Raw genomic sequence first — 24851 nt, 5'->3', positions numbered from 1 at the left:
CTGTCGTGTTCTGTAATTTTGTAATCAACCATTTTTGTTAATATTCTGTGTGTGTTCTATATTTTGTGTGTGTCGTCTTTAACAAGAATCAGTTACGAGCCCGTGAAATATGTTGAGATAAATCTGAAATAATCATATTTATTTCAGCTTCTAACAGAAGTGAAACACAAAGAGGGAAGAAACAAAGAAATAGATTGTCGACGCACGTTTATTTTAGCAGTCAAACACTTGGGACAACAATATTAAAGTATAGTGTGCTACGCTCTTTGCAGATTCTCATTGATCAAGATCAAGTTATGATTAGTTAACATTAGAACACACACTGTCATTGAAAAAGGTCAAGTGTAAAAGATGTGATTTTCTACACAAGAAAACTTTATACGAAGAATAACATTAGAAATGTTGATTTGTATAATCAACTTTAAAATTGAATTAAATCTTATGTTAAGGTTTCATTTATTCAGACAACTGTTCCTCAGGAAATCCACCTTGATCTCCTGACATGTTTCGAAAGTCAACTGCCAGTCTTCGTCAGAGGCATCTGCTGATCGCTTTCAAGTTTCCTTTCATCCTCAAGATGATTTTTGTTCCTGAACATATTTTTCAAAAAGAAGACAAAAAGCCTCTTGTTGGAATTATTACGCGGAAGTCAAGGACACATCAAAGTGATCAGCAGATCAGCAGATGCCTCTGAAGAAAATCAAAGTACGATTCCTGATTTTAAAAAAAAGTTGTCTGAATAAATTAAACCTTAATATATTATTTAAAAAAAAGATGAAAACATCTTGTTGGAATTATTAAGCGGAAGTCAAGGAAACATCAAAGGACACATCAAAGCAATCAGCAGACCCTTCTGAAGAAGATGAAAGTGAATTTCCTGATAAAAATGTTGTCTGAATAAATTAAACATTAACATATTATTCAAAAAGAATCTTGTTGGAATTGTTACGCGGAAGTCAAGGAAACATCAGTTCCATCTCTTGGACCCTGACATTAAACTTGAAAGAAAGATAGATGGTGCCTATACGCAAATGCTCTGTTTTCTGCGAATGCTCCGCGCTACTCTTATCCAGTCTTGGGAAGACAATCTTACCAAAAAAGAATTATATGACAACATTCCACCCATTACCACCTCAAAACGACAATAACGACTGCAGTTTGCTGGCGCAATAAAAACAAACTAGCTGCAGATGTCATCTTATGGCGGCCATCCCACCGAAAAATTTTACAAGGGCAGCCGAAGAAGTCCTACATAGACCAACTGACTGATGATACGGGATGTAGGTCCAACGAACTGGCTACCGCTATAAGTGACAGGGATGGATGGATAGAAAAGGTAACTGAAAGCCAAGCCAGCTTCACCTGGTAAACAAGAAAACATCAATGGTCACATCAAAGCAATCAACAGACCCCTCTGAAGAAGATCAAAGTACATTTTCTGAAAAAAAAGTTGTCTGAATAAATTAAAACTTATATTTTTCAAAAAGATAAAAATAATATTGTTGGAATTGTTATGTGGAATTCTAGGAAACATCAAGGCGATCAGCAGACCCCGTTGAAGAAGATTAAAGTGAATTTCCTAAAAAAAGTCTGAATAAATAAAACCTTAACATATTCAAAAAGAAGATAAAAAGAATCTTGCTGAAATCAAACTAAATCTTGACGTTTTTAAAAAGCTTTAGATTTATAAACAGGGTGAGAAAAGAAGAGATGAAAGAAAATTGTAGCCTCCAAATGAAGCAGGTTCGACCTCCGCGTGAAACACTTTTTGAAACTGCAGAAACTTCCTGAGGACACTAAAGTGTTGTGAGATTCTTCAGGGTTTGTACATCCCATGAAAGGTGACAGGGATGCTGCACTCCACCTCAGCGCGGGCCACCTCTGACAGGTCTTTGGCGTTGAGGATTAGGAGATATCCTGGTCTCTGAGAGCCCGGAGCAGCCACGATGGTGAGTAGTACGCCTGTAAGGTCAACCAACACATCAACCAACAACTCCAAGCAACAAAAAACAACACAGGAAGAGATTGGACCGAGTGGCCTCACCATCGTCCTCGTCTATAGCGTCCGGTGTCTGCACAAAGAGCGGCTCTGAGGGGTAGGAGTCCGGTTCCTGCCACACCCACGTCTCCTTGGTTTTAACATTTAATTTACAGATCTGTGGAGCAGGACCAAAAATATGGCGTCACATTCATGTCAAAAGTTGCCTGCTTATTGGTCCATGACTGGCGGGGTGGCCCTGCTTGTGCGGTTGATGGCATCCTCTCTCGTCAGGGGGGGCCGGGGTTGCCTCCCTGTGGACAGTGTTGTATCGTGGGGCCGTGCGGGCCTGTGCTGGTTCTGGTGCAGGCGTGGGCTTCTCTGCTGCGTGGCTGCTCCCTGTCGGAGCGGGGTGGGCTGCTCTGGGCGGTGGTCGCCCCCCTGGACCGCTGGGGGGGTTCCACCATGCTCTGTTGGGCTGGCATGGTTCGGGGGGCGCTAGGCGCGTCCCTGGGGCCTGCGGTGCTGCGTGCCTGTCTGCGCCATCTACCCTCTCCGGTGGCCCGCTCTATGGATGGACCGGGCTCACACCAGACAGGCCTCCAACATGGCCACTTCACTCCCAGCTGGTCTGGCTCACTCACTTTGGGCATCACACACCTATCCAACCCTTGGGGTGCTGGATGGCAGGGCCAAAACACACTGCCCCCAGAGGGTACGACCGCCGCCTCCACCCTCCGGAGCTAATGCACCACATCTAAATATATACACAAAGGTTGGGTGGGGAGCACCGCTCACCCCATCTACTTTATTTTAATTGCACTTCATACATTCACTAAACACACACATTCACACAGGGGATAGGGAAGTGCTTCTCTATTGGGGAGTGGAGAGGTACCATAACAGGGTGGGGGTTCCCGGTCCCAAGGGGATGCCCTTTGGGTCCGGTGGGCTTGACCGGTGGTGGGGTGCGCTGGGTCCTCGGTTCCTTTGGGCTTTCTTGGGTGTGTGTGGGGGGGCAATGGCTGCCTCTCAGCTTAAGATTGCGGGGGCATCTGGAGAGCTGCTTGGTTGTGGGGGGGTGGCCTGGGGCATCTCAGGCCTGGGGTGGCGCTTGGATTTGCAGAAGCAGTTCTTGCACAAACAGTGGCCATGGATACCCTGGCATGTCTTGGGCTGTGGCATAAACTCGTACTGGGCTTAACCTTAGACACGTTGATCCCAAATACCTGTTTTAGACATAACCACTCACTCCTTCTCTCTGTTCACGGCCCCCATCATTATACCTAAGCTTCACACTTGTCACCAGACTGGTTGAACTGATTACTCAACACAGGAAGCACAATATGCACAACTTTGACATCACATCTCACTCTCACAATAAAGCAGTTAACTCTTCCCCACCCTTTCCATTTCCTTCCTTCCCTGACTCCCTCTTCCCTGTTCCCTTCCCCCCACCTAGGTGTTACACTGCCCTCTCTTTTTATATCCTCCCTATAATAAAGTGTTTCTTACCCTTACTTATGGAGGGCTGGTGATGGTCACACTTGTGCAATAAAATAATTTCATTTATTTAATTGCCATAACAAAACATGCGTTGCTGTCTTTAAAGGACTGCACTTCTTGTAGTGTTTGACAGCATGTGCAGACAAAGTAGAAAGGAAAAAAAAAATCAGGCGTGCAGTTTTACACGTGCAAATTAAAACTACCTGCACGCACAACAGTGTTTCACAAGCGGGATTTCCCATATTTTTAGATAGAAGGGAGGAAAGTTGGTGAAAATGAGCAGTGTTATTAATAACAATGTGTTTGATGATATAACCAGAGGTGAAAGTAATAGATTACAATAGTATTCACATTACTATACTAAAGTTGCTTTTATGGGTACTTTTTGAGTATATTTATAAATCAGTGTTTTACTTAATTAGAGGAACATTAACCTTGCCTGCAAGATGGATTTTCCTGGTGCTCACAAACACCAGAATCCATCTTGTGGTGTTCCCGCCTTTGCCTTCCGAAACTGAACCAATGAGAACCAATCATGAGGCAGTGTTGTGGTATAGGGTGGGATATCTGGGTGTGACAAAGGCAGAAGCGCCAAAGCAAAACTGGTGTATGCGCAGTTGCTGGGAGAGGAACTAGCTGGGCTACCGCTCAAAATAGAAAGATGTTGACGCAGGAGGATGAACATGTGGAACTGGCTATAAACTCAGTTTTAGAAGAATCCAGCATTTCCTTTTTGAAAGAGCAACAGCGAGAGCCGCTTTGTGCATTTTTGGACGGGAACGATGGCAAAGCGGAGCCTTGTTGTTGTAGCAGCAGCACATGCCCATGACGACATATTTTGTTACGTGTGATTGGCTAAAACAAATCATGGTGGACAGGCACTTTGCCCAATCAGCTTCAAACATTCTGTTCATGTCCCTCCCTGGTTTCGAAAGGATTCACCAGACACGGACCCAGATCAATGTCGCGAACTGAAGTCAGAGGGAGGGGCTAAACATCAATATGGTTCTTGCCAGGTTAGAGGCACAGGCGAAAGTATTAGAAATGTGCTTTTAGTCCATTTTAGGAAATGTGTAGTTTTTTCTCCATAGCAGATATCACTATCCTTCACCGCCATCGGATTATTACGTCACCAAGTGGAAGTGCGTCTGATTGTCAAAACAAACATGATGGCCTTTTCCTAACTCCTTTAGGATGTCTCCTAACACCTTTCCTTAACCACGTGACCTCATCCATGGGGTTAAAGCTGATATCCGGAGTTTCTGAGAAACATCTCAATGTTCCGCCCTAAACCTCTCGACTTCCTCCCACTGCCTCTGCCAATCTACCAGAAGCCACGCCTCTACTTTTCTGCATGCACATCGCAGAACATAATGAGGTTGCATCAGGTCACATTGATATATGTCTATGAGTCAGGTAAGAGCCAGAATCATATTTACCTGTTTTCTGTTGTGCCTTGTACTCGTGCAGAGTTCTACATTCACTTTGATTGACAGTCTCAAAAACAGGAAGTCAAAGCCTATTGGCTGGGCGATCACGGCGATTGTTTCCAATAGTATAGGGGTTTATAGGACAAAGGAGGGACTTATATACATTGATGTATATGAATGACCACCAGCAGTAGACCATAGTAAAAGACTAGTTAGGTATTTTTTTGCATTTCAAAAGAATCATACATAAACATAGATTTCTCAGAAACTCCAGATATCAGCTTTAAGGAAAAGTGGATATGAAAGAAGATAGGAGGAAATATTGGGACGCAGCCCAGTTTTTTGTTCTCACATAAATTTTCACTGCGAGCATCAATGCAGGTCAGTGTGTAAAACTACACGCTTGACCTCTGGCATAAATGTGATGCCATAGAAACCTCCAGTGAGCTGATGTCTGAGTGACTCACCCTGTCGGGGATGAAGTGGTTCAGGCCCAGGCCGTAGGTGTACGTGTAGTTCTTCCCTGCATAGCGCGCGTAGTTGATCTGTGGGAACTCAAATGCTGCACAAAAGAAAAAAAACAGTAGGTACCAGGCAACATTAGGCAAAATCAGGCAACTCTGAGCAACAGAGTGGAGGAAGATGAAAGAAAAGTGTCATTCTGATTTGCATTATACAAAGTGTTGATGCTCTGTCACTGAGCTAATTAGCATTAGCACATGGAAATGTAACCTGTAGCTTCACTAATTGACTAATCCAGTCACCTGTGTTAAAAGGGACATATCATGCTAAATCCACTTTTTTAGCCCTTAAATGCATTTTGTTGTATATTTAGAGTGCTTAGAAGTACAGAAAAAAGCAAATTAGTCTCTTCAGGTGCTCCGTTGATATCTTTATATTCTGTTTTGCTCATATTTTTCAATCTGTTTCGATTTTTCTATTCTCTATTACGTTTTTTGAACTATTACATCACAGTATTTACAGCAGAACTGTCAAATTAGGACATCGACTCCAGGTCCAACACTTCGAGCAATCCGCCATTTTTATTTTATTTTTATTTTGTAGTCCAAGCTCCAGGATGCCGAAGTTACGAGAGGATAAGTCAAAATGTTTGGTTGTTGGATGTAGTAACCCACACGCTTCATTACAACGTCTCCCAGCATCAGAACCTTTTCAAAGTGTCTGGTTGAGTTTTATTTTTTATAGAAATGTACCACATCTGTGGATAAGGTCATTTTTGTGTGTGTGAAGCACTTCAATGATGACTGCTTCATCAACCTCCACCAGTATAAAGAAGGATTTACAGAAAGACTTTGTCTGATTGAGGGTTCAATTCCTTCTATCTTTGGAGACGATGAACAGAGCACTTCGGTAAGCTGTAAATAACGCTAAAAAGTGTGATAAGACGTCCCTGTCATTGTTTTGTTAGCATTAGCACCGTCTTCATATGTTAGCGCTGTGTGCTCGTTTTAGATCCTTGATGATATGGCCTACGTGATTTAATTTAAGTCTAAAGTTTTCATTAGTCATTTCATTTTGCCGTTTTTGTCTCTGAAAAGACTGTATTAAAAGACATTTCGTGACGTTAGCTTGGCGCTAGCGTTAGCTCGGTGCTTGTGTTAGCTCACTTGTTAGGGTTCTGCAGGTTCATCATCTTCATTTTCATCTCGCTCCACTGGGTCAGACTCTGGCTGGAACATGTAAGGCTGGATGGACAAGTCTAACGTTGTTGACATTTTGTAAATAACGTGTGAATAAAAAGTTTATGCCGCTACATAGCCGTATCTCTTCTATCAAACTACCAAAATGGCCGAGCAGGGTGGAGTTAAACCGAGTGTCACCTGAAGTGGGGGCGGGGCTATGAAGTGTCTCATTTGCATTTAAAGAGACCGCATCAAAACAAGTTGTTCTCAGAAGCACATCAGAAAAGGGGTAGAAAAGGGGTGGAGCTATAATAATGAGGAATTCAGACCCAAGCATTGCAGTTCTGCTGTCCAATTCCGGTCCTCGAGGGCCACTATCCAGCATGTTTTAGATGTTTCCCTCTTCCAACACACCTGATTCAAATGATTAGGATCGTTATCAGGATTCTGCAGAGCTGGATGAGGAGTTGATCATTTGAATCAGGTGTGTTGGAAGAGGGAAACATCTAAAACATGCTGGATAGTGGCCCTCGAGGACCGGAATTGGACACTCCTGCCATAACTGTATGATTTATATGTAAAAAGGAAGGATTTAAAACCATGATATGTCCCCTTTAAGTCAGCAGCTGTTAGTGTTTAAAGACAGATGTTTGTTGTCGCTTGGCATAATTTATTGTCTTTTTGCACATTTTTGTAGCCTTATTGTCAATTTGTGTTTTTTGGTTGATGTTTTGTATATTTTCTTGTATTTTTCAGTCATCTTGTGTGATTTTTTAAGTTATTTTAATTGTCTTTTGCATATTTTTCTGTACTTTTGTATGTTTTTAGACAGTAATTTTGTTTATTTCTGGGACAAGTGTTGATGCTCTGTCACTGAGCTAATTAGCATTAGCACATGGAAATGGAACCTGTAACTTCACTAATTCACTAATCCAGTCACATATGTGCAGACAGCAGCTGCTAGCGTTTAAAGGCAGATTTCAAACATCTGTCAAAAATTATTATTAAGAAAAAAAGAAAAAAATCAACACATTACCTGTAAACATCATGGAGGTGTTGGTCATTAGTTTTTAACTATGATTTATTGGCTCCATCAGTGAAAAACTGATGTTTAAAAATGAAATGTTTACATTGACTCCAATTATTAACATGTTTATGTTTATGTTTATTTATTAGGATCCCCATTAGCCACAGTGAAAGCTGCTGCTATTCTTCCTGTGGTCTGTAAAAAATACAAAATATACAATTACAGAAAGATAAACAAAGTTCTGGACTTTAAAATACATAACTTGAACAACAGTTATCAACATTATTATGATATAATGTGCAAGTAATATAAAAATAATATAATATTTTGAAATTTTGTGTCTTTTTAGAGTCATTTTGTAGTAATTTTGTTTTTTTTTTATGTCAATTTGACTGTCCTTTAGTGTGTTTTTGGAGTCTTAATGTGTATTTTACATGTTTTTGTTAGTTTGTGTGTTTTTAGAGTCATTTTTGTTGTCGTTTTGTGTATTATTTTGTCATTTTGTGTATTTTTTTGTCATTTTGTGTATTTTTTTGTCTATTTGTAGATTTTTATTTACATTTTGTGTATTTTGACTGTCTTTTGGTGTGTTTCTGGAATCATTTGGCTTTCCTTTAGTGTGTTTTTGGAATCCTTTTGTACATTGTTGTTGTCCTTTTGTATGTTTTTGTTTTTATTTTGTGTTTTTGAAGGCATTTTTGTGTATTTTTGAAAATTCTGAAATTTTCCAAACATTCAATGTTGATACACTGTAGGATCAATAATTGATCAATGATAAATATGTGTGGATGGTTTGTGTTGAACAGTCTGATGTGCAGCTAAAGTTTATTAAGTTAAACAGTTTGTGATAAAAGCACAGACTTCATTATTTACAATAGGTTTAAATGGACTAAAGTTTATTCAGTGTTGGGGCCACAATTTGGTTAAAGTTACACATCTGCAACACATTTGGTTGATTTGTTGTGAATTTTCCAATGTTGAACTTTAGGGGCCTATGTTACGACTCTATATAATTATATCCTGGATTAATCTCCGTTAGCGGGCTTTACCTAACCAAACATTCCCTGTCGGAGAGAAGCTGTCCTACGAAGGTTGATTACAACACGCTAATTTAAGCCAAGTGATTTCAGCCTCACTATGTGCTCGTTCCCGTAAAAGGGGCGGAGATTGCAGCGTCTGACCAATCAATGGAGAACCTGGCAGAGCGTTTATGATCTTAAACAATATCATTAATTTAAATCCATGATGACAGTGTTAGGCAGAGGCGGAGCTTTTATACTCGCTCAGATCTGATCCACTTCATAACTTGGTACCGACCAGGTTAGGTGTTGCTTCAGTTTAAAATGATAAATAATTAAAATCTATAATTTAGATAAAAAACAACACTGTTGTTACGGAAAAGACAGGAATGATAGAACTCAGACAGGAAGCTGCTGATACTGTTAATGCGTAAAAGCGTCAGATTATTAATAATATTAATTCATTAGATGATAAACATACAGCGCTCTGCAGTTAAACTTTATTACAACACACACGTGTTTCTATTCAAGTAGATCTATTTATCACACACTGGGATGAGAACACATTGATTCACTGTAGTATGTTCCTGCTGATGCTGTCAGCCTCACTCTAGAGTATGAATGAATGACTTCATCTGTCCTACATACAGGCTTCATCATCTGACCGTAGATCAGTCCATTAAATATAAATCTATATGTTTACTAAATGATGTCATCGGTAAATGAAAGGATTGCATTTATAATTAATAATCATCTTTCCTAAACTCAGCTGTCAGATCTGGACCATCCAGGATCTCCTAACAATGGGCAGGTTGTTTTCTAATAGAACTGATTGGTCAGGAGGCGGGGCTTTAGCACTTGCTCAGATCCAAGCCAGAGCAAAACCTGGTGCCGACCAGGTTAGTCGTTCAGTCTAAGTTACCATGGTGATTTAGCTGCGTAAGACGTTAGCCAGCACACACTGATTAAATCCTGGAAATTAGCGCAACAACAGGTCATCTAGCTTCGTAACATACCCCCTATTGGTTTGATGTTGCTCCACCTTTAGGACGATTGGTCTGTTTTTACATCTGAGGTAATCTGAGATGGAACTGGAGCTTTTAGATGAATTTTGTGATTGTACATGAGGAGGAAGAGAAGGAGGAGGGGGAGAAGAAGAACAAGTAGTAGAATAAGCAGAAGTAGAAGAAGAAAAAGAAGTAGATGAAGAAGAACTAGAAAAAGATTGAAGGATAAGAAAGTTTCCTGGCCCCGCCCCTTGTGAGTGAAAAGCTGTGGTACCTTGACGAGGACCAGAGAACAGCACCTCTGGTTCTAACCAGATCATTCCGTCTGCGTGCATCACAGCGGTGGCCGTGGTGTAGGGCAGGCTCACCAGGTTCTTCCCCTGCTCCTCCTGAGAGGGTCCACCACACCCGCAGGTTGAGAACCACCAGGGTGGTGATGATGATGATGATGAAGATGAGGACAGAAACTCACCTTGTGGACGTCCAGAGGGATGACGTAGCGTCGGACCTCGGGCTGCGGCGCCATCATGGCCGCCTTCTTCACCTCGTCCCAGTTGGCTCTCAGGTTGGCCAACCACAGGTAGTTATAGACGAACTCAAAGCTTCAGAGATACAGAGGTGAAAGAAACTGATTACAAGTACTCACGTTACTGTAAGTGAGTTGCTTTTATGGGTACTTGTACTTTTCAAACTGTATTTCTAAATCAGTCATTTCACTTGTATTTAAGTACATTTGAAAAGAAGTAAAGTAATGAGTTACATTTCTCCACCCAATCGTTACTGAGTAAAGTGTTATTTTTTGTGATAACTAAATGACTCAAATACACAAAATGACAGAGAAATACACAAAATGATAAAGAGAGAAATGCAAAATGACAACAAAATTACTAAAATCATAACATGACAACTAAAAGCACCAAATTACTTGCAATACAAACCACATGACTCCAAAAAAACACACAAGATGACAACAAACACACAAAATGAGAGACAAATATACAAAATGATATTAAAAAAACTGTTTCTACATGAGATGTTTAAACATCAAAATAACTTTTACTTTGAGTACTATTTAAATCAAGTAACAGTTCTTCTACTTGAATAGGAGATATCAGGACTCTTTTACACCTCTGGTGACTTGTTACTTCTATGGATACGCCCTGACACCACGTGACCTCAGACTTACCCTTTCCAGGCACACAGGTCCACCACGATGAAGCCGCCGTCCTCGTACGTGTTGATGTGGTGAAACATGCCGATGGGGGCCCCTTTGTACTTGTGGTCGATGTACTCACCAGGGTCTTTCCTCGCAAGGTGGAACAAGGTCTGACAGGGCAGGAAGGAGACTTTAATTATAGGGGGCGGGGCCACAAACATGTGATCGTATCTGATCTGAGGGTCACATGATCAACTTTAATGTCAACGTTTAGATTAACGACCAATCAGAGCATCAACACAGAAAACTACAAAGACTCACTGTGTGTTCTATCATTTTTCTGTGTTTATAAAGGAATTCATAGTGTTTTTGTTGTGCTTTTGTGTATTTTTTGCATTTATTTTGGGGGCTGCAGTGATACTTTAAATACTTTAAATTGTGGGCCCTGAATCTATAATCTATGAAAGTTTAACTTTTTGAATGGAATTATGGAAATTAAACAACTTTTCCATGATATTCTGTATGTGTGTGTGTGTGTGTGTGTGTGTATTGCAGTTGTGTAGTATTTGCATGTGTGGTACAGTTGTGTAGTGTTTGCGTGTGTGGTACAGTTGTGTAGTATTTGCGTTACCCCTTGGCTTTCGTTGGACTCAAAGCAGTCCATGTAGTTGGAGCCGCGGATGCTCCAGGCACTCAGGAACTTCAGCAGATTGATTTTCACCGGAGTCTCCACGAACACAAAGTGATTATCGGACATGCCGAAGCTGAGGACGACCAAAGGTGATTACACACTACAACACGTGCACAGACCCACAACGACAACGCAAACCTGCTCACCTGTGGACGTAGGAGGGCTTGAAGCGCTCGGCACTGGGAATCTGGACCACCACTTTGGACTTCTCAATGGGATCAGATTTATCTGAGAGGGAAAAAGAAGCTCCTGTTCAAACTCACACCACGTCATCAAAATCACCAAATGATGACAAAATCACACAAACATTAGTAAAAAAAAAAAAAAAAAACGAGAGAAAAATACAGTAACACAAAATTACAGAAGGATAAGCACGACGACAACAAATTTTGAACTTCAGAGAACAACAAAATCACACAAAAATTATTAATATAAAAAGCACAAAAAACTTACACAAAAGCACAAAAAACTTACACAAAAGTGACTCAAAAGCCCCAGATGATGACAAAAACACACAAACACTCAGAAAAACACACTAAAAGGAAAACTGAAACACACAAAAATCATACCAAAAACACGTTAAACAACAGAAAAAAAAGTCACAATGGCAATAAAATCACACAAAAATGACAAAGAAAAAAAAACACACAAACAAAAAACGAGAGAAAAATATTGTAAAACACAACATAAATGATTAGTGTTGTGTTCAAGACCACACTATCCGAGACCAAGACTTGCCCAAGACCGAGACAAGCCGAGACCGAGACCATAAACATTTTTTTTTCAATTTAAAAAAATATATACATAAATAAAATTCTGACAAGGTTCAACAGTTAAATAACATCTCTCTTTAATTTTAGTTTATTTTAAACACATTTGACGGACAAAAAAGGTGCCTGCAAAAAATTAACTAAAATATTAAAACTACTGCTGCTACTGATAAATTCACAATTATTCTACATATTTGAAAACAATATTTTTATGTCAGCTGAATGTACAGCAAGTGTTTAAAAGCATTTCTGCCAAGAAATAATGATTCTGATTCTGATTCTTTGAGTTGTTCAGGTTTAACACGTCACAGATTTAATAAGATCATTTTTTAGTTTGAAAAAGCCTTTAAACAGGTTATTTTTATTAATTCACTTAGTTGATATAGTTTAATTTGGTTACTGTAATATAACTACAATATTCATTTAACAAAGGTTTCTAACTGTAACTGTAAAAGTGAAACTTTCTGAAATAAAACTACAAACAAGTTGTCATCAGTGTAAAAAACATAGATCTACAGGTAGATGTGAAACTAAATAAAACAAACCCTGGAACAGTCATGTGACAAATTAATCAATAGTTCCTGTTGAGAATTATTATTATTATTATTCTGGATACAGTGGAAACAGAAACTATAAAAAATAATTATATTGTGAACCTGTTTATATTGTAGAGAACATATTATATACATAAATGTAATTGAGTCTAAAGACACAAAAAACACCACTTTATAAATAAAATAGACTAATATAAAACCTCTTTATAGTTATTTGACTCATTCTGTGTTAGTGTAACTCTGTGGTGATGACGCGCTGGTGACGACATAATCCAAGATGGCGACGGCCTGGACTACAGCTGATATTATGTAATAAAGCCTTAAAAGACATGAATATAATGAAAAGAGTGAATGGACAGAGACATAAACATGTAGACTTATTAAACACACACACACAGACTTATTAAACACACACAGACTTATTAAACACACACAGACTTATTAAACACACACAGACTTATTAAACACACACAGACTTATTAAACACACACACAGACTTATTAAACACACACAGACTTATTAAACACACACAGACTTATTAAACACACACAGACTTATTAAACACACACAGACTTATTAAACACACACAGACTTATTAAACACACACAGACTTATTAAACACACAGACTTATTAAACACACACAGACTTATTAAACACACACAGACTTATTAAACACACACAGACCTCAGTAAACACGGTAAAATGAACAGGCTTCACCGCTCGGCTGGCACTAAGACCCAGAAGCAGAGTAAGTGCGTCCCCTATCCAGCATTCACAGGCTGTAATATCATCACTTTATCATTTTACCAGTTATTAGAGCTACTGTCTTTACCAGAGATAATATTTATTACTGGTTATTGTTTTCTGGAGTTTTACTGGGATTTTTACCAGTGATTAGTTCATTTCTCCCTTGCGCTCCACGGTCCAAACTGACACCGTAGCCACACACACGTCACTCAGTCACATTAAGGAAGGTTGTGGTCATTATAGGGGGTGGATTAAATAATGAATAAAGGATTGTTTTATCCCGTTCTTCTCTGTGTTATTATCACATTATTAAAAAGTTTAAAAATAGCAGGAATTAGTGCTGGTCTCTAACGGTCTTGACGGAAAATCCCGAGTCTGAGACAAGACGGAGTCAAAATGCTTCAGAGTCTGAGACGAGACCAAGACCTTTAAAATTTGGTCTCGAGACCAAGACCGGTCTTGACCACCACAACACTATAAATGATACCAAAAACACACAGAATTACAAAAAGATAAACTCAAGTACAACAAAATTACACAAAAGTGACTCAAAAACCCCAAAACAACAACAAAAACACACATAAGTGCACAAAAATGACTCCAACACACAAAAGGACAAGAAAAAAACACACAAATGACTAAAAACAGACAAAAACACAAAATGAGCCAAAGAAGCACAAAGTGTTGTTTCCTGTGTTAATTAAGATTAAAGATTAAATCGGGGCTTTTGCTTTTAATTGGCCATGTAATGTTAGTACATAAATGGAATTTGTCCTCTGCATTTAACCCATCTCTGAGGAGCAGTGGGCAGCAGTTCTGGCTTAAAGGACTTGCTCAACATCCCACAGTGACGGCACAGGTGAGGCTTGAACCGGCAACCCTCTGATTGCAAGCCCAGCGTCCTTAACCACTAAGTCACCACACCACCAATGCTGACCTGAATGTCTGGATCATGCGATTAGCATTAGCATTAGTCTGCCCTACACTGACTTCACTTCAGTGTAACTAACCAAGTAACTAATGTAACTGTGCTGTTTCACTATGAGTAGTTCACTAGAAATACTGACTATGGTCAAATGTAGATCTGCAGTATAGATGCAAACCTTTCTAAGTGTAGATCTGCACTATAGATGAAAAACCTTTCTAAGTGTAGATCTGCAGTATAGATGCAAAGCTTTCTAAGTGTAGATCTGCACTATAGATGAAAAACCTTTCTAAATGTAGATCTGCAGTATAGATGCAAACCTTTCTAAATGTAGATCTGCAGCATAGATGCAAACCTTTCTGGGTGGGTGGCGTCCTGACGATGTTGTAGGCCAGCGTAGCTCCTTTTCCCATACAGTTGCCAATGTTGAACACGGTTCCGTCCCTCTCGATGTGAGGGTGAGCCGTGACTCCATTGATGTTGACATAGTTGCACATGTCCACCTGTCCACAAACACAGAGCTGTGTGCGTTAGAGAGGGAAAGCAGAGCAGACATGGACTCATCTACCTTCTTCAGCGTCTCAAGGGTGTCCGTGTTCACTTTGGTGATGTAGTTGGTCTCTGTGACGGCATAGTAATCCTCGCCTACGGGGTAGACGTTCACCAAACAGTTGTCCGTCACCTCCACGCCTTTGAAGTAAGAGAAAAACCTGCAGAAGAAGAAATTAGAAATCAGTGACAGTGTTTCAAAGAAGCAACAATTTTTTTCGTTCGAAGTTTCGTTCAGATTCAGGATCTTATGAAGCAACCTGGAGAAGATGTTCTTGCATGGGTCAGGATACGCAAAGGTGCCAAACTCTGTTATCACCACACGCTTCTCTGTGATGGCGCGCACATACGCGTCAGTCCTGACAAACCTGAGGAAGAAGACAGAAAACACTCTTTTATTTCTCAGGGCTCCTTAACTTCTTTTTCTCAGAAAATCACATACCCATAACAAATAACGTTTTTCTAAGCTTTTACATGACCTACATGGCTATTTGTTGTTCAGATTGAAGTAGGACCCTTATTGGTTTCAGATTATGTGATTTATTTGGAAATATATGATACTGAGTGACAATAAATCATGTTTTAAAAACAAAAATCTTTAGTCCACCCAAAAAGAGATTTACATCAAATATAAAGTCAATTCTCAGTAAAGAAGGCTAAAAAAGAAATAATTGAACTAATATATTGACATCACCTGCAGCTAGTTTAGTGATAATAATAAACATTAGGACAAAGATATACAGTACACATGTTTTTTGTTTGTTGTTTTTGTTCAAAAAGTTCAGGCTGAAGCTCACTTTGCCACAACTATGCCAAAGTTTTCCAAAAGTTTGGAAATAATGTCAGTCAAATTGATTCCAATCATTGTTAGTCTTATGTTTGACCACTAGGTGTTGTAATTTGGCTTGAAATAAAAACATCTATTTTCATTTAGGTCTTTGCGGCATCATCCATCATGCGCAATGCTAATTTCAGTTCCATTCTTTGGTGGCGTTACGCAGGGCTGTTATTCAGCAATGCTTTGACCAATCAAAAAACACACAAAATAACATAACAATAAACAAAATGATAACCAAAATACATAAAATGTTATTCTAAACATATTCATTACAGAAAAATAGACACAAGTACAAAATACACAAAAAGGTCTACAAAAATATTAGAAAAATAAAAAACAAATAAATAAAAACACAATGACTCCAAAAAACAGACAAAATAACAGAAAATACACAAAATTGTATTGTAAACATATTTACAGAAAAACAGAAAAAATTATAACAAAAATATCAGAAAAATAGAAGACAACAACAAAAAGTAACTAAATGACAAAAAAAGTACAGAAAATACACAAGATGACTCCAAAAATAGAAAAGCAACAACTGGAGTGAGTGGCGTAGTGAAAGCATCGTCTGTCACACAGTGGAGTGACTTTTCTCCATCTCAAGCACCAACAGAATGAGAATGTCCATGTCTTACTTCCTGTAGTAGGTGACTTGACCGTTTTTGAAGTCGAACTTGTGCATGAGCGCCTGACCATCGAAGAGGTGATAAAAAGGCTCATCTCCGACCTCAAAGAGCCCGGGACCCAGACGAAGCAGACTTCCCTTCAGAAAGGAAGGGATCCTTCCTGCCAGAGAGGAATCAAACAGAAGTCAACCTTTGCTCCATAGGAGGGAGAGACGACCTTCTCCCTCCAAGGGAGCGGAGCAGATGTTCCTACAGAAGTTGCAAAGTGGACAGTCCTACGGAAGTCGACTTTCTCTGTCTGAGGGAGCAGAGTGGACATTTCTACATAAGTCGACCTTCTCCCTCATAGGGAGCAGAGCAGACGTTCTTCTGGAAGTTGTACAGAACGACTACAGATTCATTGGACACACACATGAAAACCTCAGAATCCCAGACCGGTCTGCCTCAAAAACCCTTTGACCAAATAAACCCTGTGTCCGCATCTGACCAGTAACCCTACAACTTGACTCCGTCTCATTCCATTCAAAACCGCCACAACAGTGTTATCACGTGTATACGGAAGAACTCAACTACTGAAATATCTAAAAGATTGAATAAACGGGCCCCAAACAAAACAAGGAGGATAACTGAAATATTCCCCAATCGGATTTGTTTATTAATAAGGAGCACAGATTCCACACTTTAATAATCAGAATAAGGAACTCTCAATAATTTCAAAGAGCATGAAAGTCTCTCTTCACAGGTTGACAATCTAGCCAGAGACTGACTGAACTGAGGGAGTATATATAACCTCCTCCGACTTGACGAGGGAATGAGGAGCAGCTGTGGAGAGCAGGAAAACATGGACAGGAACAGGAAAACATGGACAGGAACAGGCAAAATCAAGGAACAGGGAGTGACTAAATAAGCAGACTCATGACAAGTGTGGACAGTGGACTTTCCTACGGAAGTCAACTTTCTCTGTCCGAGGGAGCAGAGTGGAAGTTCCTATGTAAGTCATGAGCTTTCTTATGGAAGTCGACCTTCTCCCTCTGATGGAGCGGAGCAGACTTTGCTCCGAAAGTTGACCTTCTCGCTGCGAGGGAGAACAGACGTTCCTACAGAAGTCGACATTCTCCCTCGGAGGGAGCGGAGCGGACATTCCTACCTGTGATGGTGGTGGGCAGAGGCTCAGAAAGCTCCTCACACGTCTCAAATATCTTCTTGTAGCCTGCGGCTGGATGTTCAAACCTGTGTCACACAGTCAGAGAAGAGGAGGAGGAAAACTGAGTCCTTGGATTCTACTGTTTATGGTGTTTGTTGAAGCTCCTGCTGTTAGAACTGCTGATTGGAAAATATTTCATGTCAGAAACAGTTTATTTGGCTGCTTTCCCAAATGACAGCTGATCTTAAACTTTTTAGATTTTTATCAGTTTTTACAAATGTGGCCCAAGATCTTTGAAATCATCTTATTATTAGATCTATGTCTAACAAATCACATTATTTTTGCACCTTATTTTTTTTTTTTTTCATTAACTTTTCAAAATAGGACTATTTTACAGTTTTACCCGGGGTTTCCACTAGATACGTCTCCGCTGCGCCACGGCACCGATCCAGTAAACCGCTGTCCACCGTCCGGTAATTCACACCAGTTGCGTTTGGCGTGCGCTCCGTTTGAACAACTGTGACGTCACGAGACAGAGCAGTTCTCACAATATTTATATAATCGCGTGAGAACGCAGTTAAATGTATGTGTTATAAACACAACAATAAACAGATAAACAGGTCAGTGTTCCTAACGAAGGAGAACAAGAAGGTTGGACTCTGGATTTGTCATAAACACATTTTTTATCAACAGCCAACAAAGAAGAGATAAAACTGTAAAACCAGTAAAACATGAACTAAATCAAAGTTGCTGCATTTTACAGTGAGTTACAGTATGAGAGGAAACAATATAGTGGATGTGAATTTGTTTTTACACATTATGACGTTTTGATGATGTATTTACTTGAAATATAATCTGAAGTGTTTTATTTTGAAAAGTAACTATTGCGGATATTTTATTGCGGAGTACGTGCTTAATTTCCTGTTTAGCTTCATTTGCTCTGAGCTGATTGATGCCTCATGCTCCGGTGTCTGTCAGAAATAGACGCCCTGTGTATATCTGGTGGTGGGCACTGGACTACCACATCTGGGAAGGAGTAGACATGCACCACAGCGGACCTGGTGGAAATTAACACATAGACTAAAATGGAAACCTATCAGCTCTGGAGACGCGGCGGTGACGTTCCAGTGGAAACTGGGGGTTAGAGCCTGTGTTCCTCCATCTTGAGATCATGTGATTGATGATGTCACATGGCCCCACTGCCTGTAAACATCCCATTGTTTTCTATTAGAGTAAAACATTCAGCCTGATTTTTAGATCATTTAGTAGTTTTTAATATCATTTAGTAGATTTTTTGATCATTTAGTAGATTTTTCAGTTAAAATAACAACTTGTGCTGCTTTGGTTGCTCTAAATTATCAGGAAAGTTAAAGATGTCAATGTAAAAACAGTTGTGAACCGAAAAAAAATCTTGAGGTTTGGTAGTAGACAATGAAGCAAAGAAGAAGAGCTCTGGGAGCTTTAGGCCCCCTTAAACAGTGTCCTGACACGCTCTGGTGGATGAAGTTTGTGAGTTGAAGGACTCCCACCCAAAAGGACTTTTATCCTCAGGGTTTGTGCGTCTTCAACAGTCCTTGATTTACTCTGTAACTTCAGCTGCCAGAGCGTGTCAGTGCACAGTAAAGGTCCCTTAGGAGAGCTCTTCTTCTCTGCTTCATTGTCTACAACCAAACGCTGCAGTGATGTGACATCATCAATCATGTGATTTCAAGATGGAGGAACACAGGCTGTAAAACTGTAAAGTAGTAACATTTTTAAAAGGTAATAAATTAATATGGTGCAAAATATTGTGTTTTGTTCAAGTTCAATTTATTTGCCATTTGCTGTGAAAAGAAACCACATTGGAATATTTGTAAAAATGAAAAGGGAAACATTTCACACTATGAAGCGATTTAATAAAAACACACTTATAACCTACTTAAAACAATACACCAATAAAAGTGTAAGAACAGCCTTCAAAGTGCTTTGTTCAGCCTAATAAGTGTTAACGTGGTGAGATGTTCTGCATCTCAATGAACGATATCTTCTCCTGGAGGGAAGGAGCTGGAACATGGCTTTACCAGGACCACCAGTACCAGAAGAGTTATTGATGATTCTCAGAGCTCGGTTTTTAGAAATCCTCACAGATTTTTGTAGATGTTGTTTGTGGGTGAAGGTTTTAAATTTGAAGGGATTAAAAATGTTTAATTTAGTCAAACATAACTGAATTGATTGCTACGACATCACTACATGAAAACAATGAAAAGTCACATTTTAATTTATTTCTGAACATTTTCTATTTACATTAAATTCCAAGAAACATCCAGTTGTTTTATTCATTGTCTATTTCTTTTTTTTTTAACTAACCTGAAAACCGTGTTTTATATAGGACATGGGTGTCAAACTCATTATAGTTCAGGGGCCAAATATGGACCAGTTTGACTTCAAGTGGGCCGTAGATTTTTAGGGGAAAAGAACAACTTTATTATTATTGTGCACTAGGTTTTTTTATCAGTTCAATTCACTACAACATTCTTGATTTTGGCACCATTTTGTGGAATTATTTGTGGTATTGCAAAATTTGTGGAAAAATTGAGAGTTCGTTCCACAATTTGCAAATAAAAATGACTGCATTCATGCGATACGAACAAAAGAAAAATGCAAGACACTAAAAATATTGTGGAGTTGGTGAATTTGAGATTTCTGGACAAGTAGATTATTTAGTAATTTACAAAATATTTCACATCATTTTTACTTTCTCCTCTGGGCCAAAATGGATGCTCTAAAGGGCCGGATTTGGCCCCTGGGCCTTGAGTTTGACACATGTGATGTAGGGGGTCCAGGTTTTTTCTTTCTTTGTATGTTCGTATGTTTTTTTTTTTTTTTTAAATTCAGATTTTTCTGAATGGAATTTTGTCTCCATGTATATAAAATAATAATAAAATATATATAAACCATAAAATATATATATATCATTATTTTTGTTAGGTTTTCATGTCCATTTGCAATTGAAGTGTCTATGTGTGTGTGTGTGTGTGTGTGTGTGTGTGTGTGTGTGTGTGTGTGTGTGTGTGTGTGTGTGTGTGTGTGTGTGTGTGTGTGTGTGTGCGAGAGAGAGACAGATACCATGTGCAGACGTAGACAACTGATGGCCCAGGGGCCACATGTGGCCCTCAGTCTAATTTTACTGGCCCCCAAAATAAAAGACAGAAAACACACAAAAAAAACAAGAATATGTAAAAAAAAAAAAAAAAATACAAAGAATTACAACATTGCAGGAAAATACAGCAAAAGAAAAAAAGAAAGAAAGAAAGAAAAACTCACAAAACTGCTACAAAAAAGAACAAAACTACAACAGTAATACACAAAACTATGCCAAATAACACAAAAAGACAAAAACAAATATATAAAATTACTGAAAATGACTGCAAAAGTAAGCAAAAATTCAAGAAAAACAAGTAAGCCAAAAGAATAAAAATAAAAATAACAACAGAAACACACAAAAAAAACAAAAAAAACAAATGGCACACACAAATACACAATATAACTCCAAAAAAACATATATTTTGCAGGAAAAATACAGAAAAAGACAACAGAAATGCAAACAATGCCTCATAACAAACAAGATAACAACAGACACCTAATTTTCTGCGTCACCCAAAGTGAATGTACAAAATGACAGAACAACACACAAAACAAAAGCAAGAATACATTTAAAAAAATACAAAAAATTACAATATTGCAGGAAAATACAGTAAAAAACACACACACTGCTGCAAAAATGAACAAAACAGCTACAAAAATACGTGTGTGTGTGTGTGTGTGTGTGTGTGTGTGTGTGTGTGTGCGTGTGCGTGCGTGCGTGCGTGCGTGCGTGCGTGTGTGTGTGTGTGCGTGTGTGTGTGATGAGGACCTTATACACTCACCTGCTGACCATGTTTCCACCTCGACGCAGCGACTCAAATCCAAACGTCTGTTTCGTGTTCAGTTGAAGCCTCTGACCTGGGGGGTCAGAACCAGAGGCTTTTATTGTTTTCCCGCCGGCCAATGGCATCACAGCGTGAACAACAATGGCATTGTGTAAGAAGGTTCTGAATCCTGCTGGATGGCTCAACAGCCTCTGAAGCTGGATTTAGTGCACAGTGTTGCAACAGTGCATGTGATTGAGTTTTCCTTCAGCTAAAGATACTTTTGACATGTTTTATTTGTAAAACAGAGCATGTGGTCTATGCTAACCTAGCATGCGCCACGACATGGATGGATTCAAAGTCGATAAGTTACAGGAAGGAAACATTAGCTGCGTTTCCATTTTTTCTTGAATCTACCTTGTAACAGCAAAATACAATATGGTAAATAAACAGGTTGTTATTGACCGTAAGGTTTAAAAAGCAGAAGAAAAAGACTACAGAAAAGCAGAAAAACATTAATTCATCTAGAAATTACATTTCTTTTACACTTAACTTCCTACATTGTCAGTTTGTCCCAGTGGTTCCTTGGTTTTAAATCCCCTCTCTGAACCTCCATGGAGGTTTGATCATCCAGGAGGATCTTCATCATGATATTTATTCATTAAATCCATCACTATTTGGTCTCTTTCTCTCTTCTCTTTTCCTCGTGTCTGAACATTTCATCAAAATAAAGTGTCATCTTTAATGATTCTGTCACGTGTGAATGAAATTCCCAGAATACCAGAATGACGTGATTCTAAGAGCAACGCATTAGCTTTCAGAAGCTGGTGGAATTTCTCCTATAGAGCAAATATTAGCAGAGTTACGGTCATTTCATTTAACGTGTTTCTGAGATGCGTTCAGTGTCCCTGGGAAACCTGGACATTTTGATGAGTTTTTAAAATCCACCAGGTCAGTCCGGACAAGACATGAAAAGAGGACATGTCTGGGTAAAACCAGATGTGTGGTCACCCTACGGTTCCATGACCCTTGAACATGTGCAAAATCTAAATAGTTGAATAAAAAGTGGTCATGGAAACATGAAAATATTAAAAAAACACCTAAAAACCGTGAAAAGGTTTTTACGCTTTAATGAGGAGGTTTTTCCAGACGTTTCAGTTTTGAAATTTAACGCAATGGAAACACTTTTTAGGACGGGACGTGCTTGGTCACATGACCACTTCTTTCTGAGAAAACATGGCGCGGTGCGTGTGAACAGAAGAGGACATTTCTTCGTATTATACAATGAAGACATTTTTACCGTCCAGAACAATGACTTCGTGTCGGTCCAGTATCACCGGATTGCTGCGCCAAAGTGACATTAGCTCCATCTCCAATTCTTCCCTTCTGCTTTTTTACACGTTCTACAAATCTGTTCTGCAACAAACGTCTCAGACGCAAAATGTTGCAAAACTCAAGACGCACAGATTGACGTGAGAAAAGTAGTTTGTGCATCTGTAGCGTCAGATTGGAGAAGTTGGAAACGATAATTGGCACAAATAATAATAAAAAAAAATGTGAGTAAATACTGTATTACAAGTTTGCAGTTGTCATTTTATTTGTGTAAATATCAGTCTATACATGTGTGAATGTTTTTTTCCATCATTTGTGACATAAAATTCATTTCTCACGTGTGGATTTTTTTCATACACAAGCTCACATCACATTCCTTAAGTTCTCACATTTTGCAACATATCTACCTTCATTCTTGTGGCCTCTTGTTCTTTGCTCAGAGCGCAGAAGGTCTGATCCTGTTGGTCTCACTGCTGCCATAATCCAGCTGTGGGATTAATCCAGCACACACTGGTTCCTTTGTCCTCACTTTGTTAATACCAACGTTTCTCCAGCAGCAGTTTGGTCACAGTCACGCTGTGTGCTGTTGCTATGGTGACGTGTGACGTAGATGCTGCTGCTGTGGTTCCTGAGTGTTTGTGTCTGTGTCTGTACGTATGGCTGCGTACAGACATGTTGTCTGTACGTATGGCTGCGTACAGACATGTTGTCTGTACGTACGGCTGCGTACAGACATGCTGTCTGTACGTACGGCTGCGTACAGAAATGTTGTCTGTAGGTACGGCTGCGTACAGACATGTTGTCTGTAGGTACGGCTGCGTACAGACATGCTGTCTGTACGTACGGCTGCGTACAGACATGTTGTCTGTAGGTACGCCTGCGTACAGACATGCTGTCTGTACGTACGGCTGCGTACAGACATGTTGTCTGTAGGTACGGCTGCGTACAGACATGCTGTCTGTACGTACGGCTGCGTACAGACATGTTGTCTGTAGGTACGGCTGCGTACAGACATGCTGTCTGTACGTACGGCTGCGTACAGACATGCTGTCTGTAGGTACGGCTGCGTACAGACATGTTGTCTGGGTACGGCTGCGTACAGACATGTCGTCTGTAGTTGTCTGTACGTATGGCTGCGTACAGACATGTTGTCTGGGTACGGCTGCGTACAGACATGTCGTCTGTAGGTACGGCTGCGTACAGACATGTCGTCTGTAGGTACGGCTGCGTACAGACATGTCGTCTGTAGTTGTCTGTACGTATGGCTGCGTACAGACATGTTGTCTGGGTACGGCTGCGTACAGACATGCTGTCTGTAGGTACGGCTGCGTACAGACATGCTGTCTGTAGGTACGGCTGCGTACAGACATGTTGTCTGGGTACGGCTGCGTACAGACATGTCGTCTGTAGGTACGGCTGCGTACAGACATGTCGTCTGTAGTTGTCTGTACGTATGGCTGCGTACAGACATGTTGTCTGGGTACGGCTGCGTACAGACATGTTGTCTGGGTACGGCTGCGTACAGACATGTCGTCTGTAGGTACGGCTGCGTACAGACATGTTGTCTGTACGTATGGCTGCGTACAGACATGTTGTCTGTACGTATGGCTGCGTACAGACATGTTGTCTGTACGTATGGCTGCGTACAGACATGTTGTCTGTAGGTATGGCTGAGGTGAGCCAGTGGTGCTAAATCTCTCAAAGACAGATTCCATGTGTTTCTCAATAATAAAAAAAAAAACCTAATTTCCACAATTTTACAAAATGAACAAATTGAAACTGTAACAGAATTTTAGTACTTGTTGTTGGTTCTAGACCCACAACTAAAATTTGATAAACATATTGTGAAAATATCAAAAACTATTAAAAGAAATCTCAATTGTTTTAAATGAATTGGACACTACATCCCAAATCAAACGGCCCTACTGTACCTGCATGTGATGATCTTCTCCTACATATCATACATGATGACATCATGTGATGATCTTCTCCTACATATCATACATGATGACATCATG

General features: G+C 39.7%; 1 protein-coding gene across 1 annotated transcript; it reads right to left on the bottom strand.

The window, feature by feature from the left end:
- Positions 1 to 918: 918 nt before the first annotated feature.
- Positions 919 to 23354, bottom strand: rpe65a (retinoid isomerohydrolase RPE65 a). Its single transcript, XM_028472967.1, has 15 exons — positions 23241 to 23354; positions 21520 to 21595; positions 17618 to 17700; positions 16480 to 16630; positions 15264 to 15371; positions 15023 to 15164; positions 14810 to 14957; positions 11604 to 11685; positions 11398 to 11530; positions 10797 to 10936; positions 10083 to 10212; positions 9885 to 9999; positions 5382 to 5476; positions 2045 to 2156; positions 919 to 1962 (listed from the first exon to the last, which is right to left on the bottom strand). Exons 1-15 carry the CDS (start codon positions 23311 to 23313, stop codon positions 1817 to 1819), a joined length of 1734 nt encoding a protein of 577 aa, XP_028328768.1. The 5' UTR covers positions 23314 to 23354; the 3' UTR covers positions 919 to 1816.
- Positions 23355 to 24851: the final 1497 nt, after the last annotated feature.

The sequence above is a fragment of the Gouania willdenowi genome, chromosome 17, assembly GCF_900634775.1.
Source record: "Gouania willdenowi chromosome 17, fGouWil2.1, whole genome shotgun sequence".
Lineage (NCBI taxonomy): Eukaryota > Metazoa > Chordata > Actinopteri > Blenniiformes > Gobiesocidae > Gouania > Gouania willdenowi.
This window is presented reverse-complemented; position numbering and strand designations above follow the sequence as displayed.

Excerpts from the sequence above, each read along its gene's own strand:
- rpe65a (XM_028472967.1), bottom strand. The coding sequence starts at position 23,313 with ATGGCAGCAGTGAGACCAACAGGATCAGACCTTCTGCGCTCTGAGCAA. Across the intron at positions 21,596-23,240 it reads AAGAGGCCACAAGAATGAAG|GTCAGAGGCTTCAACTGAAC; the intron begins GTAGATATGTTG and ends CTGACCCCCCAG. Across the intron at positions 10,937-11,397 it reads AGTCCAACGAAAGCCAAGGG|ACCTTGTTCCACCTTGCGAG; the intron begins GTAACGCAAATA and ends CTGCCCTGTCAG.